This window comes from Crotalus tigris, unplaced genomic scaffold (genome assembly GCF_016545835.1).
Source record: "Crotalus tigris isolate CLP2741 ecotype Arizona unplaced genomic scaffold, ASM1654583v1 scf7180000018101.4720394464:4744507, whole genome shotgun sequence".
Taxonomy (NCBI): Eukaryota; Metazoa; Chordata; class Lepidosauria; order Squamata; family Viperidae; genus Crotalus; species Crotalus tigris.
The window spans coordinates 4139531-4155947 of record NW_024096823.1 but is presented as its reverse complement, the minus strand read 5'-3'; the positions used below and the strand labels follow the sequence as shown (position 1 = coordinate 4155947).

Genomic DNA, 16417 nt, shown 5'->3' with positions numbered 1-16417 from the left:
CAGACCTTTTCATCTCTCCCTTGAAGTGATTATGATGAAGACAGCCTCCGAGAAACCCAGCACAGCAATCCTAGACTTCCTGATTTAGAAAATCAGTTCCTGCGTGAGATTTATTCCCACACATTACACACAAAATTTTATCCCCCCCAAAAAATAATACTTTGTGAAGTTACAATTCTATGTATATTTACCAGGGATCAATTCCACTGAATTCATTAGGATTTGGATAGAATTGTGCGATTAGATAGCTAAAAGGCATTATTCTGTTTATTTATGAATTATAACAAGTAGCAATTTTGTATTATGACAGAATTTATACTGCTCCGTTTAATTGAGAAATATTTACTACACTATGAAGTATTTTGCAAAAATTATTTTTTGTAAAAATGTCATTTCTTTCCCCAGAGCTTCAAAAGTTTGGAGATGTTTTTAAAGAGGCAGCTCATTTAAGTTCAGATAAATAGTTTTGAAATCTTGGCTGCAGCAACTTGTGATCCATTAATCACTTCTTTCTATCAACAGTGATGACTAAGAAAGAAATAATAAGATATAAGCAATATATATATGCAATATACTGTATATATATATATATATATATAAATGCATTATCATTCCCTAGGCTCTTGGTAAAATCTATTCCTTACAAGGGAAGCTCACAAATTCAACTTCTAATATATGAGGCAGGTTTAAGAAAATACTTATCTGAATCTATAGAAAAGAATATTTGTAGCTCAGGGTTGATGCATTTTGAGGTTGGTTGTTTTCTTGCAGACATTTCATTACCCAAACTAAGTAACATCATCAGTGCTCATCATCTGACAATGTTACCTAGTTTGACTAATGAAACATCTGCAAGAAAACAAGTTTAGAAAGCACCAAAAATTACTTATCTGAACCTGAACATCTGCCATTGGAACACAGGTATTTTTAGTGGGAGCAGAATTTGATTTGAAATTTAAAAATATAGTTGATAGGTATACTCTTTACAAATTTAATAATTGTCCATTTGCTTAAGCAAGTTTGCTTAAAAGCATGGTGGTACAATTCCAGTAAATACCACATTAACTCACATGTTCCAGAAATTCCAGATTGCAAATCTGAACTCTAAAATTATTGTATTTCAAATTTTAGCTTTTCATCTAAATTTCCTTTTTAAAAAAACTGTCTGTGTAGCTCAATTTTCTCAACTATTGTTTTTAGTTACTTACATACATTGTACATTATAAACAAACTGAATTTTATCTCTAGAAACTCTTGAAGCTCCTTTGGTTATAACTTTACATTTGAAGAACATTTGGCGATATATGCTCAGGTTTGCAACTAGGATAAATTTTGCTTAGGTTGGTTTTAAGGGAGAATTTAAGCAAGTGTCTTGATGCATAAGACTTTGCAAAATCCAATAAGCATACATGCAAGCAGCACATAGTACTTTGCTCACAATTCAAAAGCTGTTTAAAAAACCCCCAGTGGTTGATTTAACCCTATCAATTCAATGCCAAAAAGAAAAATAAATATTAAAATAAAAATCTAATTATACAATAATAGAAAACCTTGTTTTTTGAGAAGCAGATTTGTTTCATCATTCTTGTGGGAAACAAAATGTCACATGCTATTTTTGCACTAAATGGGACCCAAGTGTTATTGTAAAATCTCCTTATTTTATTAAAACAAGTCATACATGTACCCTTTTTTTGCTTGAAAGTTATTTCAAACTTTTGAAGGAACCCAATCAGATTGTTAAAATATAAGTTCGTACACAATCCTAATGAATATTTTCCTAATATTTTCTAATATCTATGAAAATAAAGCACTCAAATTCTTGTAGGGAGTATGTTCCATAGTATAATCTGCCCAGTGCATTGCATTGCTTCATTTATATCACATACAGAAAGATAACAAAACCAATGTATTCACTGAGCTGGCAATAACTGGAGAACAAAGATTGAATTTAATTAAAAAATGAACTCCTCAATATTTATGTATCAAATCAATCTTCCTTTTTTTAAATCCAGTGGTTTTTTTTTCTCATTATCCTAAGATGGAAAAATTAAATTGTAAGGTTTGTTTTGAAGCCTCAATAATTATGAGTTTGTATTTCACATTTTCTTCGTTTAAGGAAACTGCTAAGAAGTACAAGGCTTTACTTTTTTTTTCTTTTAAAATATACACTTTTTTTAACATTTTATAAGGAATATTTTCATTCAATGCTCGAAATTACAGCAACTATAAATTTATTACAAGGCATGAAACAGGCTTCAAATATGCAGCTTCAAGGTGGAAATGACTCAGCCTTGCCTGACTTCAAACCAGGAGTTATTTTTATCCATGCATATTTATGAACAATTCCAGCAGAAAATTGTATTTTCTGTCCCATATAAACTTTTTTATGTTCAATATTTTGAAGCCTGAGAAAGACAGAGCAGAGCAGCTTTCTACTTACCAGTGACTTGGTCAACAAGAATGCGGGAAGTAATAATACGTCCATATTGGGAAAACAGCTGTTCTAGTTCTTTCTGAGTCATAGTTTTGGGGAGACCGCTGACGTACAAGTTTGCATCTCTAATAGAAGCTGAGCTTGGCCGTGCATAAGAAACCTGCATAATAATAAAAAAAAACCTTGATCATGCAAATGACCGTATAATTGGACTAGAAGGTTGCTTACTTCTAAAAACACATGTGTAACTCTACTTTCAGATCATACATCCTTGGCCATTTGTATAGGAACCTAATGGGATTATATTAAACCACAAGGAGACCCAATTTGTTTGGGATCAGCACACTCTCTGTGGCTATTCTTCTTAGTTGCCCTCGAGCAGGGATGGGGAACTATGGCTCTTTTATGACTTGTGGACCTCAACTCCCAGAATTCCTGAGCCAGGACTTCTGGGAGTTGAAGTCCACAAGTCATAAAAGGACCGTGGTTCATCACCCTTGCTCTAGAGTTTCCTAGGGAAGTAAAAAAGGCAAAAGTGGACAAGGAATTTACCAAGCCACACATTAATGGTGGTACCAAATCCTACTGTGCCCCTGCAGGTTTTTTTTTTTTTTACCCTTTACCAAAAGTTAAAAACCAGGAAGTGAGAAGACAAATACAACCCTTGGACTTGGTAATGGCAGCAGAGAGGGCTAAAAAAAACTGATAACAAATATTCAGGATTATATCATCTAGAACAGGGATGTCAAACTCGCAATGTCACTTCACATGTCGCGATGTATTGCAACTTTTTTTCCATTGCCGGCAACGGGGTGAGCGGTTTCAGCATCTGGCCCATGGGCTGGCAGTTTGACACCCCTAATTTAGAATGTATTAATGCTCTTCAAATGTATATTGGCAATATGAACAACATCAAGGGACATTTATCATGCTTGATAAATAGATAAAAAGGTGAAAATTTTTGGATCCCAATATATACTTTGATATACAGAATTTTAAATATTAAATATTCAGTTGAAGGCAGAGCTTTATGATTAATGGACAAACAGTTAGAAAAAAAAGCTACGGAAGACTATTTCAATATATGATGCAGCCACTAAGGAGGAATAGTTGGTGAAGTTGACAGATTTTGCTGAAAAGGATAAATTAATTTATTTGATTAGAGAAAATCTACATTTTTATGTAGAGATTATCTACATTTATTGGTGAATGGAAGCCTCTTATGGACTTCTTGCATAAAAATGAAAAAAAAAACAAACTTGTGACTTAGGGTTTTGGCAATTAGAACAAGATAGATTGTAGAAAGAATAATATAAGGTAACTTTAAAAAGAGAGGTTAAAATATTTTGTATTTATAACTGCTGTGAAGAATACTGAAAGTTACCTCTTTATACCCTTTTCTTTCTTTTCTATTTTTTTTACCTTTTTTCTTTTCTCACATTTTTTGCTTTTACTTTTTCCCTGTTTACTACCTGTTACTTTGGATTTTATCTACCTGTTTAAAAGTCTTTTCTTTTTTAAAAAAAGGACAAAGAATGGAGAGACAGGGAAGCAGTGCAGCATACAGTAATATTTCAATTTGTTTTGTCATGTGCCACGCTGTCAGATCCCACCATAACTCCATTGCATAACCCCTTCCTTTACCTGCTGGTGTTCTGATGCTGCTACTGAGCAAGGCTAGGGTAATGATGTCATTGCATGCGCTCATATGCCATAAACGTCTTATTCCTTGCTTGCCAGGAAAAACAAAACAAAACCCCACCCCAGCCAGTTGGTTTTTTTCCTCATAATTGCCAATTACCAACAAATAGCAGATTATTTTTATTGGCAAGGAATAATTAAGGCATCTATTTTTGTTTCCTTCTACTTGGATTTTAAAAAAAAAGAATTCAGGAAATGAAGTTATGTCAATTGATTTCACTGGCTATACTGTGGATACCCTACTGATAAAACTACTATTAAGATATCATTAATTTCTGTCTTGTTATGAGTGAAGCTCAGGAAGCCAAAAATATTTTGTGTTTTAAGCTGAAAACTGAAGTATAAACATATTTCAGGAAAGCTGTAGTCCCCTGCCCCCTTATTTGCACTTTTCAATTATTATATTAGAGAACGTTGGCAGGAAAATTACATGTATATATGACAAATGCAAAAATATAAATAAGTGCTACCCCGTGTGTTAGCAATTGCATAAAATGTTCAATAGTTATTAATAAAAAGGGTGACTTTATTTAGAGAAGTTATTTCACACAGTTTAGAATACATTTTTTGAAAGTTAAAAAAGTGTAACCTAAACTTTGTGAAATTAGTGCCAGCTTGCAAAAAGGTGCTGTAACTAATAATCAATGTTACAGCACAATGGTTATGATAAACAGTAAACATAAGCAAATATATAAAACTGTTTTATCATACATTTTTCTTTGTAGGTCAGATTAACATTTTTAAACGTATTGCTTTTCAAATAAGGAGTTGCACTGACTTTTAGAAGTCCTTTGAGATTTTTATTGGTAAGATTTGATAAGATATCTTTTCAGTTATTTTAATCCAATTGAAATACATAATCCTTTTCACTGAAACCCTAATTTCAATTTAGAAGTACAGCCTGGAATTCCTTACGTTGTCTTAAAAGAGTCTTACTTCATCAAAATTTCATTTACAAAGTTATACAATACACTTAACATGCTTCGTTAAGACACACTAAATTGTCTAAAGAACATTATTTGCTTTGCAAAATTGCTTGGCACAATGCCAGCTAATTATTTTCCAAACAAATTGGTACTTTGGAGCCCTGGTGCACAAACACTTTTCACGAACTCAAAAAGATATTCTGGGGCTCTAAGTCAGAGCCCCAAATACAAAAGTATTTCAAAGAAGAACCACTGACCAAAATAGCATACTGTCTCTTGAGTATAAGGAGCCCTAAATAGGAAGCAGGTAGAAATTGTAGAAATTTCATTTTAGAAATTCATTCTGTGTGAATTCTGTAGCTATGTGGCCCAGTGGTTAGAATGCAGTATTACAGGCTAACTCTGCTGACTGTTAGCAGTTCAATCCTCACTGGCTCAAGGTTGTCTCAGCCTTCCATCCTTCTAAGGTCGATAAAACGAGGGGCCAGATTGTTGGGGGAAATATGCTGACTCTGCAAACCTCTTAGAGAGAGCTGTAAAGCACTATGAAGTGGAATATTAGTCTAAGTGTTATTGCAAGTGCTATTTTTATTTTACATTTTTAGACTTAATTACGAACTGAAATTTATTTACCAAAAATGTATACATTTTTGAAATTTCAATATTCAGAAATGGAAAAGATGAATTGGGGTTGGTCAGTACAGAAATCCGTATACCCATGAAAATAGTATTTGCAGAAACTGTGCCTAAAAAAAAAAATGCAAAATGTGCACCATAATGACCCAGTGTGAATTCAATTAATTCTTAAAAGATCAACCAATCTTATCTATCTCAAAACTGACTATGCTGAAACTGCTTAGGTCTGTTTACTCATAGCCTTGGGAGAGTCACAACACTATTCACAGGAAGTGATAAAAATCAATAATGAATCTGCCCTAAGTGCATCAGAAAAAGATATAAGTAAAAAATAACATATTTTTGAGAACATCTCTTCTATAAAAAAATGTTGCTTTTGAATGTTGGGGTAGGAGTCCCCTAAAAGAAAAAGGGAACAGCTGAGCTCTTGATAGCCAAATTAGTTTTATGGGTGTCCCTGCCTCAGTCCCGCATTTCAATATGTTGTCTTCCATTCTAACTAATCAATATCTGTTTGTGAAAGAAATATATTCCATTATATGCAGGTTACATAGCATCCAAGAAACAGAACAATTTATAATTTAATAATATTTAAAGTTCAACATCGTGTCATCATTTCAGAATTGCCAATTTAACGGCTTATTTTTAAAAATTGGTTTCATAATTTTGTTTGTTTGAAAACACATTTACACATAATCATAAATTGTTTCTATTTGAAAAATACACATCCTCCAATAAGATGTAATCGCCTTTGCACATTTCACTACACAAAATCTGAGTACATTTTGTGAAATAAGACTAATGCCACTGCATAAATAAATTTCAGTTATTAAAACAACATTCTGTTTGGCAGTTTCGATTTCTTTGTGGATTAACCAATATGCTATTGATCAGAAAATTTTCAATGAAAACTGAAAACCGTATGGATTCACACAAATACGTTTAATTGACTAGAAAATGTCCTGTTTGACATTTTTTTTGGAGGGGGGGAGAATCCACATTACTATTTATTTAAAAAAGAATCTATGTTAGAATAAGGATAGGATCCAGTCTGGATTGGTCACTGAGACCAGGTGTTTTGTCTTACAAGCTGGAGGATAATGTTGCAGGATCTAATCTGAGTTGGTCACCAGCGACTGTTGTAAGTCACTTTTTAAATGTTGACTGCGGTGTAAATACCACACATGGAACAATACACAGTCTGCTAGAGAGAAGTTCCCTGAAAATGGGTCCAGCACGAGTCCGAAAGCTCGGAAGACAAAATCTCTAGTCCTTGGGACCAACCCAGATTAAATCCTGCAACATTATCCTGGGATACATATATTTGCCTTCATTCATGAGAATAAGGATAATTGGATATAGATTTGAGTTTGTTTTAAACCAAATATATTATAAGTAAGTATGAAGACTTAAGTTTCATACTCACAACCAGCCATGTTTATGGAGATTCTCAGTCATGCAGGTCATGGTTATCAGAACTGAAGAAGCTTCTTTGATGAGAAGCAAAACATTTTCAAAAAAATGTTCAAAAAAACTAAGTCCAGTGCCTTTTGAAAAGCACCCTTGGGACACAATGTAATAGCCACGATGTAATTCCCAAGGTCAAAGTTGGGAAACTTTGCCTTTATGCATATTCTTACCTTTGAATTGGTTTGGTTGCTAAATTGGAAACATTTCCCCAAAATATAGAAATCATGGCACCTATTCATAATTAATAATATTAAGCCTAGAAATTAGCCAAAGCACCAATTGTCTGGCTTCATCTATGTAAAATTTCTGTTCACTTACTTGAGTTGTGAGCTTGGGTGAACGTGAACAAGAAGTTGGGATATAGGCTTTACCAATTTTAAATTTCCCCCAAAGATAAGCTGCCAGTGTAATATTCTCTATCTTAGTAAGTCTGCTAAGCTTTTGGGCATCAGGGACCGGTTCCATGGAAAGAGGTTTTTCCGCGACTGGTGGGTGCGTGATATTGTGTGCTGCCTGCATCCCCCGGATGGGGTTTTGCTTGTTTGTGTGGCCTGGTTGCTGGCATGCCATGGCCCAGTACTAGTCCACGGACTGGGGACTGGGACCCCTGTGCTAAGGCTATTCGGAATACAGGTTTACCAGTCTTTTGAAAGGCAACAGACCCGCGTCTAAAAGCAGACAAGCTGCTAGGTTGATGGGTGAAAGACAAGCATTCAACAGTCATATTTAAAGAATCTACGGCTCTACCTGAAGCATGAAATCAGCGAAAAAAAGCAACTAAATAAGATTTAAAATAACTGAAAAGCCAAATTCACAATTCCTAAACTTCTCCAACAAACGAGCTCACCAACTGGCTGCTTTAATTAAAAATCCTACAAAAAGCATGTGTTTTGTAAGATGGTGAGGACTTAAAGCCGCCCTTTGTATAATCTTTCAGTGCCTTGAACTCTAAGATAAGGCTGCTTAAAAATCTGCAATACTGTGCAAACCTAAGGGCAATTGAGGACTCTCTCATAGCTTCTCTAAGTTCCATACTGCCTCCTTACTTTTTTTTAATTTGGTGACTACGCATGACAACCATTCTAAGAAAGGACATCTCTCCCACACTCCATAATAGCTACACACCCACAAGTTCACGTAATTCAATATGTGCCTGCTGCCGAAACAATCTTGAAAAAAAAGGATTCACACATGGGCAATTGCACCACCACATCCTTCTATATATTCTTCTACAACTTAGTAGCAGGGTAGAGACTTGCAGTTTGGTGTAATTGGAACAATTAAAGACATTTTGTAAGCAGCAAGATCAATTTTTATGTGTTGCCAAAATCTAGCAAAAAGAAAAAGTCACTGCTTTGTGGGCATTACTAAGCTTAGTTCTACTCTGGTTATCTGGAGCAGAATGAGAGATCTCCAGGACTATGTCTATTAACCTAATTTTAATAGGTGTACAGTTAATATGGTATTTTTTTGTGCACCACACCACTTCAGTTCTTTTGAAATGGAAAAAAGTGTTATGTAAAAAACCAAGCATGTGCTGTACACTGAAGGAACCGAAGATATGGAAATATGGTACAGAAATTTTAATCAGCTTCTCAATGCAGGGAAAAAAATACAGATCCATTTTGAATCTCTTCTTCTCAGGACATAAAAGTAGTAAGCCTGTGATCACAATATCCTGAAATTTTACAAATTCCCCAGCAACTATACAGGTAGTCCAGTGGTTCTCAACCTTTTTAATGCCGCGATCCCAACCGGTCGTAAGTGGAGGATTACCCAACTGGTTGTAAGTCAAGGACTTTCCCTGCCTGGGAGTGCCGCGCATGCGTGGTGCCGCCCCCTGCGCCGGCCGAGGTGTAGCTGGCAAGGGGCAGCGACGGCGCAGGCCGACCACCGGCTGGGCCACCAGCTGGCCCAGCCCAAGGGAGGTAAGGCACCTGCCGGGCCCCCACGCGCGCCAGCAACCCTCCCTGTGCCCGCCGGCCTCCCACCTCCCACCTCTGGCCCTCTTTTACTTACATTTTAAGTAGTTGCTCAGCAGGGAGGGGTGGAAGCTTCCAGACAGCTCGCCTTCGCTGCAGACAACTTGCAGCACCGTTTGCAGAATGGGGCTTTTGGCAGGCTCAGCAGGGCAGAGAGAGCCTGGACAATTCCTACTGGCTTTTGAAAGCCAATAGAATTAGACTCTATTCAAGAGAGTCTATTCTATTGGCTTTCAAAAGCCAATAGAATAAAAGGGAGTAGCACAGCTAAGAAAAAGGGGACCCCCATGTTTGGCGACCCCCATGAAATGGTCGTTCGACCCCAAATGGGGTCACGACCCACAGGTTGAGAACCGCTGGAGTAGTCAATCTGACTGGAAAAATTATATCGAAGTATGCTTAATTTAGCTTTGTTCCCTCACAGTTCCTTGGTATCACACATGTAAGCTGCTACCAACAAAAGAATATCTTTATTTACTCTTTTCTAGATTAATTAAAGCTTTAGGGAAATGTGGCCATTTACATCTGGGAAATGACAGAGAAAAGGGATTATAAATCCCTTGCTCTTTTTACAACTGCATGCAAGTGCTCTGAAATTAAAAGACCTATAGGCACTTAGTTGCACAATATAAAGATTTTATCTAGTTATAGCACAAACCAAATTATTTTCTTGAAGTTTAACTGATATCTTTCCATAAAGATTTACTGGCAAAGCATGTTTCCTATCTATCAGCAATGGATTGATTAGATTAGACTACTTTTGTTAGCACTAACTATATAATCTATTTATTAGTGACAAAATCAAATTAATAATAAAATGTGTAGATGAAAATAGATTTGAACACGGTGCTAAGCAATGGCATTAAGAATATGGCTACCTTCCTTACCCCTATCTACTTGTTCTTTTTCCTTGCTGACATGAAGAGGAGACAGGAAGCCTTTCTTTCCATGTCAAATTACTTGCAATTTCCTTCCTGTTAGTACACATTATAGCAGGCATGTCCAATCTTTTGGCTCTCTGGGCTGCACTGAGTGAAGGGGCATTATCTTGGGCTGCATATAAAATATATGATATTTTAAATGTACAGTATACAAATGCACATAATATTGTTAAAAGTTTATGATCATATGGGGATGCTGTCCAGGGCCATATTTGGCCTGTTGGCCGAGGATGGGACACACCTTCATTACAGCACTAACATATAAAGCTTATTATGAAAGCATAAAGGAGGAATGTGTGCCTCTATTTTTTTCCTATAAACCTATATATTTATTCTTATACATTTCTGAGAAAAAGGTACTGTCAGCCATAATTCTGACAGAAGATCAGCAAACAAAACTCTGTAGTATTACTTCATCTATATTATTTTTAAAAAATACGAGAGCTTTCTTGTTTATACATACGAGGAACACAAATCTAAGCAAGCAACAATTTAAACCAAGCCTTGGATATATATTTCAAAACTGTCAAACCACTGTTTAGCATAAACAGCTTTAAAACTTGTAAGTATTTAACCAAGCAAATTTGTTCATGGTGCTACTTCTCTATGGCACCTACTTAAATCACTTGCTTTTCTGGACTGATTATATCCATACTACTTGTTGGAATCTCTTTTTGAACAAGACAAAGATCAACTAGAGCAGGGTCCCCAACCCCCGGTCTGTGGACTGGTACTGGGCCACGGCATGCCAGCAACCGGTCCGCACAAACAAGCAAAGCCCCATCCATGGGATGCAGGCTGCATGCAAAACTACACACTCTCTGGTCCACGGAAAAACCTCTCTCCATGTAACCGGTCCCTAATGCCCAAAAATTTGGGGACCTCTGAACTAGAGTACCTATTACTATTACTATCCCTGGAGGGAGTCTTTGCATTTAGTTTTTATTAGAGCATGCTCCTTGAAGTAAGCTGATGGGAGAAGGTGGTTGAATAAAATGATTCTTAAAAGGAAGACATGTTAGAAGTATATAAGAAATAGAAGAATCCATAAGAATCCTCTTTGTATCCTTGTTTTGCTCTGGACCATGGAAGCCTGTGTGTGTTTGTAGTAACTGTCTTTTTTTGTAATTGGAAAACATAAAAAAAATATTTTCTAACTTTTATTTTCAGGATCTATAGTAAGTGGAACTATACAAGAATTTAACATAAGTGATTAACGTTATTGTATAAGCACTTATGTTTGTGCCTTGCTAGGATGATACAAAATAGGCAAACACACAAAGTGTTTTCTGCTGGCAAATGATCACAATGGATGGTTATCAGTCCAGTCCACAGTACACGGAATTACTAAAAAAATTTCTGAAGAGGATCACAGGAGGATTTGGTCTTTTAGATAAATTAATTAAGCATCACCAATGGTTCAATGTATGCATTTGATGGTGTTTATTTCCTTATTTAAGTAAAATGATTATTGTTCTTCAGTTATACCATTGCTTTAATCATCCAATGTCTTGCTTAAAAAACACAATCAGCAAAGAAAGTATTCATCATTATTCACCCTGAAATAAGACTGAAAAAACAGTTACTTGGCAATGATATCCCAACAAACCTCATGCCAATGTCTCAATTGGTACCAATATCTCAGCCAACTTACACAGCCTTGCCAGGTTGGGATCAAAATAATAATTTGTAGCAATTCAAGCATACAAACAGATGACTCAGAACTTTTATAACAAAAAACAGAGAATGCTGAGTTACCTTCAACAACAACAAAGCTATTGTCCCGCCCCTGCCAGTCACACGGGGTTCAGCAAATATTTTTCGTTCTGACATTTCAAGTTGCTGGTTTGAACAATGAAAACTAAATATGAATTAAATGATTTATGGGGTGAATCATCATGCACTACCAGGTTTTGTGGTGCAAAGGTTTCTCAATTTTTGATGAGTGCCTAGTAGTTTTAGCATAAAAAAGAACGTTAAAATGTGCATTTAATTTGAAGAGATCACCATTCTTTGCAAGGGCATTTGAAGCAGGCATTCAATACATTTCCTACCTTAGCATTCCATAAATTCAATGCCACGCAGATGTGTTGGACAATGCACTGTTGACTATTTTAATTGCACAATGTAAGGAAGGTGGTTTTAGATCCTAATGAACTAGTAAGAATCACACTTCACAGAATAGATATCATAGTCTCCAGTTACCCACTCTTGTTTCTCTTGGGGAAAGACTATTGATCTCACATTCAAGATCTCCAGGCCAGAAGATGTAAATCATGCGACGTCACGTGATGTTGCGCAACGTATCAATGCTGGCATTGGGGTGGGCGCGGTTTCAGCGTGACGCATCCGGCCCATAGGCTGGCAGTTTGACATACCTGATGTAGACTTACTGTTCCTTAACAGATAGATCTGACTAAATCTGTGACTATAAAATCAGACAATGCTCCTTTCACAGTTAAGACAGCTTTTGAAGAGAATGTAAATCACATTGTGTGTCATGGCTACCTACATGAAGTCTTCAACTGACTTTAATGCATTACTAGACCTACACATTTCTATAGCCCTGTTAGGTAAAAGCTTCAGTGACTCAGAGGCATTCAAGATTCCAATTCCTGTTTTTCTGTTCATCAGATAATCTGCTGTTCTGTTCATCAGATTTTGTTTTTCTATGTCTGATTTATTTGCACTTGTCCCCTATTCAAGTCTGACTGGCCTATTCCAACAAATTCCGATATGCTAAATCTGACAACTCTAGCATTCTCTGTAAGCCTCATATAACGACAGAATATTCAACGATCAGGTTAACTAGGAAAATCAGAAGCAGACAATACTTAACCCTCCTACCTATTCCTGTAATGAATGTTCTTAAAAATTACGCAATTTTGGAGTTTGGACTGGTGAGGTTTAATATTGCTATGTTTTTCAAAAAGCTTGAGTTTAACATAGGGGTAGCTAACCCCCCCCATTTTAACTTACCCTGCATTCTGAAAGTCTTTTTATTTAAAAATTATTTTTATACTAGTATTTATGCAAACCCTTCAAAAATGCAAGCTGACAAAAATCAAGCAATTTGTATATAGAAAATAAATAACAAGCGGCCATTTTAAAAGTCTTCCTATACACTATTTAGGAAGGGGAAACACCTTCCTTTTGTCCCAATAAAAGAATCACATCTGCAAAAGGCTCTTCACTTTATCTTGAGAGTACAGTTCTGTGGTATTTAATTACCCTGTCAAGAGCACTAAATGATTTGGCACCAAGCCCTTTCACTCAATCTCTGCTGATTGATAGCATCAATAAAATTCACTCACTTTAATTAAACTTCCAAATAGGATCTCATTTTGCCACTTGCTAGGATCAATGTTCTATGATATGGAAAGAACAAAACACAAAAGATCTGAAGGTGCTTCTTCCTCACCTTCACACTTCATTTCCTTCAGATATTCTAAAGGGGTTTTTTATACAATACATACATATTTTACAGTTCTCTTGACACATTCGCTAATAAAAAAAATGCCATTAAAAGCTCTCATCTACCTAAGATTACGTGACACATATGAACACACACATGCATATATGCAAATATATACATATTAAGAGTATACTATTATTTTCTTGCAAAGCTGTCTTATTGTTCCTAGTCATAGTTCTATATTGAGCATTTTACTCACTGAAGAAGGGATGTGTACATTTAAAAATTTATAATAAACACAGAAGTCTATTCAACAGGATATGAAATGGGTATATTTATTCTGAAAGAACTGTTGTTGCAAGTGCTAGTAAAATAGACTGTATCATGTTGAAATTCATTAAGTCACAATATGCTTTTTAGGGTTTTTAGGCATGTATTGTGTTTGTCAATATATTTAACTGTCCTTAAAATAAAATCCACATTTTAAAGAATTAACTTCCAAAGAGGCAAATAACTGTTTAACTCTGATCATTGTGTACCTTTTTCCACAGAGAAAATAGTTGCAATGAAAACCCAACAAGAGAGAGTGGGATGAACTTTTCAAATTCCTCTTACTCACTCCTTCACAATAATGCATTTATAACTTTTAAATACCAGGAGATGGGAAGAAAACCTACTTAATTAATCTGATGAAAAATAACTATATTATTCTGACAGGTAATAATGTTACATAAACATTAATGGTGGTCATTTTTAAAATATTACATAAATAAAACTTGAAACAGAATTACCTGATCAGCCTTACCCCTATAGGAAATTAACATGCTTTATAGATTAAGGCAGGAATGTATAATTTATGGCCCTTAGACTAATTTTAAAAGTTGACTGCAAGAAATCAGTTCAAGATTTTGGCCAGAGCCATTTCTTTTTTTCTCTGGAACTTGGGAGATAGAGATGGAGGGAGCAAAAGCAAGAAAAAACTGTATCTGAAAAGAGAACATGTGTGTATATATATATGTGTGTGTTCAGAAAATTTTGGGGGCTGACAAAGAGTTAGTGGGAGACTAGTATAGCTATTTCAAGCTCTGAAATAGCTATACTAGTCTCCCACTAACTCTTTGTCAGCCACAAAAATTTTGAATTTACAGTGTTCACAATATGTGACATCTGCCTGCAAAACATGCTAGATTGGAGCGAAACGCAGAACAGACTGATTTATCCTATACTTGGTAGACCGGGTGCTCCAGCCAACACACATACACGTGTGTGTGTGTGTATCTATATCTATATGTACCCATTCCTTACATAAGTTCGACCCACCGCATGTACCCCTACAACCTGGCCCTGAGAAAATGCAGCACAGGTAGCCTTCAACTTACAACAGTTCATTTAGTGACCATTCAAAGTTACAACATCACTGAAAAAAGTTACTTATGATGGTTTTTCACACTTATGACCATTGCAGCATTCCCATGGTCATGTGATCAAAATTCAGACACTGACTCATGATGGTTGCAGTGTCCCAAGGCCCCCCTTTGCAACCTTCTGACAAGCAAAAAGCAACGGGAAGCCAGATTCACTTAACAACCGTGTTACTAACTTAACTGCAGTGAGCCACTTAAAAACTGTCGTAAAATAGGGCAAAATTCATTTAACAAGTGTTTCGCTTAGCAAGAGAAATGTTGGGCTCAATTGTTGTCGTAAGTCGAGGATTACTTGTAATTCCGGGGGTGGGGGGGAAGAGAAATGCCTTTTGATTATGGAATTTCACTGGTTGAGAAACATGTGTAAAATGTTATTTCAACAATTCTACATTACATGCTTTCTCTGTGACTTGATGGTGACTTGGCCCTCATGTTAGATTCCAATCTCCATTAGCCCCAGATAGGAAAGGTGATGAGTCAAAATATTGGCTTGCAAAAAGCAAGGACTCCAAACTCCAGATTTAAGGGAGGATATAGCCAGCTGTGATTTCAGATACCAATGAGAGGATGATCTAACTTTCCCCATACCTTTTTTCATTTAAAATCCACAGTATATCTCAAATGACAAGAAAATCAATGTATTGTTTTAGGAAAGAGGAGAACGATTGTGGCTCATAGGCTAGAAGTTTCCCCCAACCACCCCATTTGTCACCTCCAAACCTCTCTCACTGCAACAAGCAAATTTCAATGACTGCTCCAAAGACATAATCAGCCATGCCTCCTGCAGCCCTCAGGCAAGGCAAAAAAACTAATTTATTTGGAACTCTTCTGTCTATGAAAATCATGAGACAATGCACAAGGGAATTCAAAGAAGGAAAATTCAGCTGCTGGGAACATTTATCAGGAAAGTCTTAAATATAGTGCTTTATATTTTATATTATTATCGATATTAATACAGTATCGCATAACTGGATAGATACTGCAATTTTCTTTTGATATGATTACAAATAGATGCAAACTACCTGTGTAAGCTCCAGCGAACAAAGGCAATACCTTGTGAACAAATTATAATTAGTTCCCAAAATATATAGTTTCTGGAAATACATAGGACAGGTTACTCAAGCTATTTTATTCTAGCATTAATTTTACTCTCAAAGATTTACATACTTTTATAGTTTTGGTTTGAAGTCTCAATCCATTCAGAGTATTGATTGCCTTTTCAGCATCCTTAGGGTCAATGTAATTCACAAATCCATATCCCAAACTCTGTCCTGGAGATTAAGAAAAGATGAGAAAGGGGAAAAAAAGTTACATGAGTACGTGAAGAACTCACATTTGCACTTGGATTTTGTATTAATAAAAATCATTTAAAGGTACTATATGAGAAAAAAAAACAACTTCACAATTTGATAGCACACTCATTGAAACAGGAAAAATGATAACACATTTAAAAGATGGTAACGATGCTATAATCTTATATTTAACAAT

General features: G+C 35.8%; 1 protein-coding gene across 24 annotated transcripts in view; it reads right to left on the bottom strand.

Annotated features, from left to right (window-relative positions):
• The window catches only part of ELAVL2 (ELAV like RNA binding protein 2), a 193704-nt gene that overhangs the window by 17215 nt on the left and 160072 nt on the right, over positions 1-16417 (bottom strand). For all 24 annotated transcript variants that reach the window (XM_039347841.1, XM_039347848.1, XM_039347849.1 and 21 more), the window contains 2 exons: positions 16097-16200; positions 2441-2594 (listed from right to left, as the gene is read on the bottom strand). In XM_039347841.1, the coding sequence (XP_039203775.1) occupies positions 2441-2594; positions 16097-16200 (258 nt within the window). The remainder of the gene's footprint in view (positions 1-2440; positions 2595-16096; positions 16201-16417) is intronic.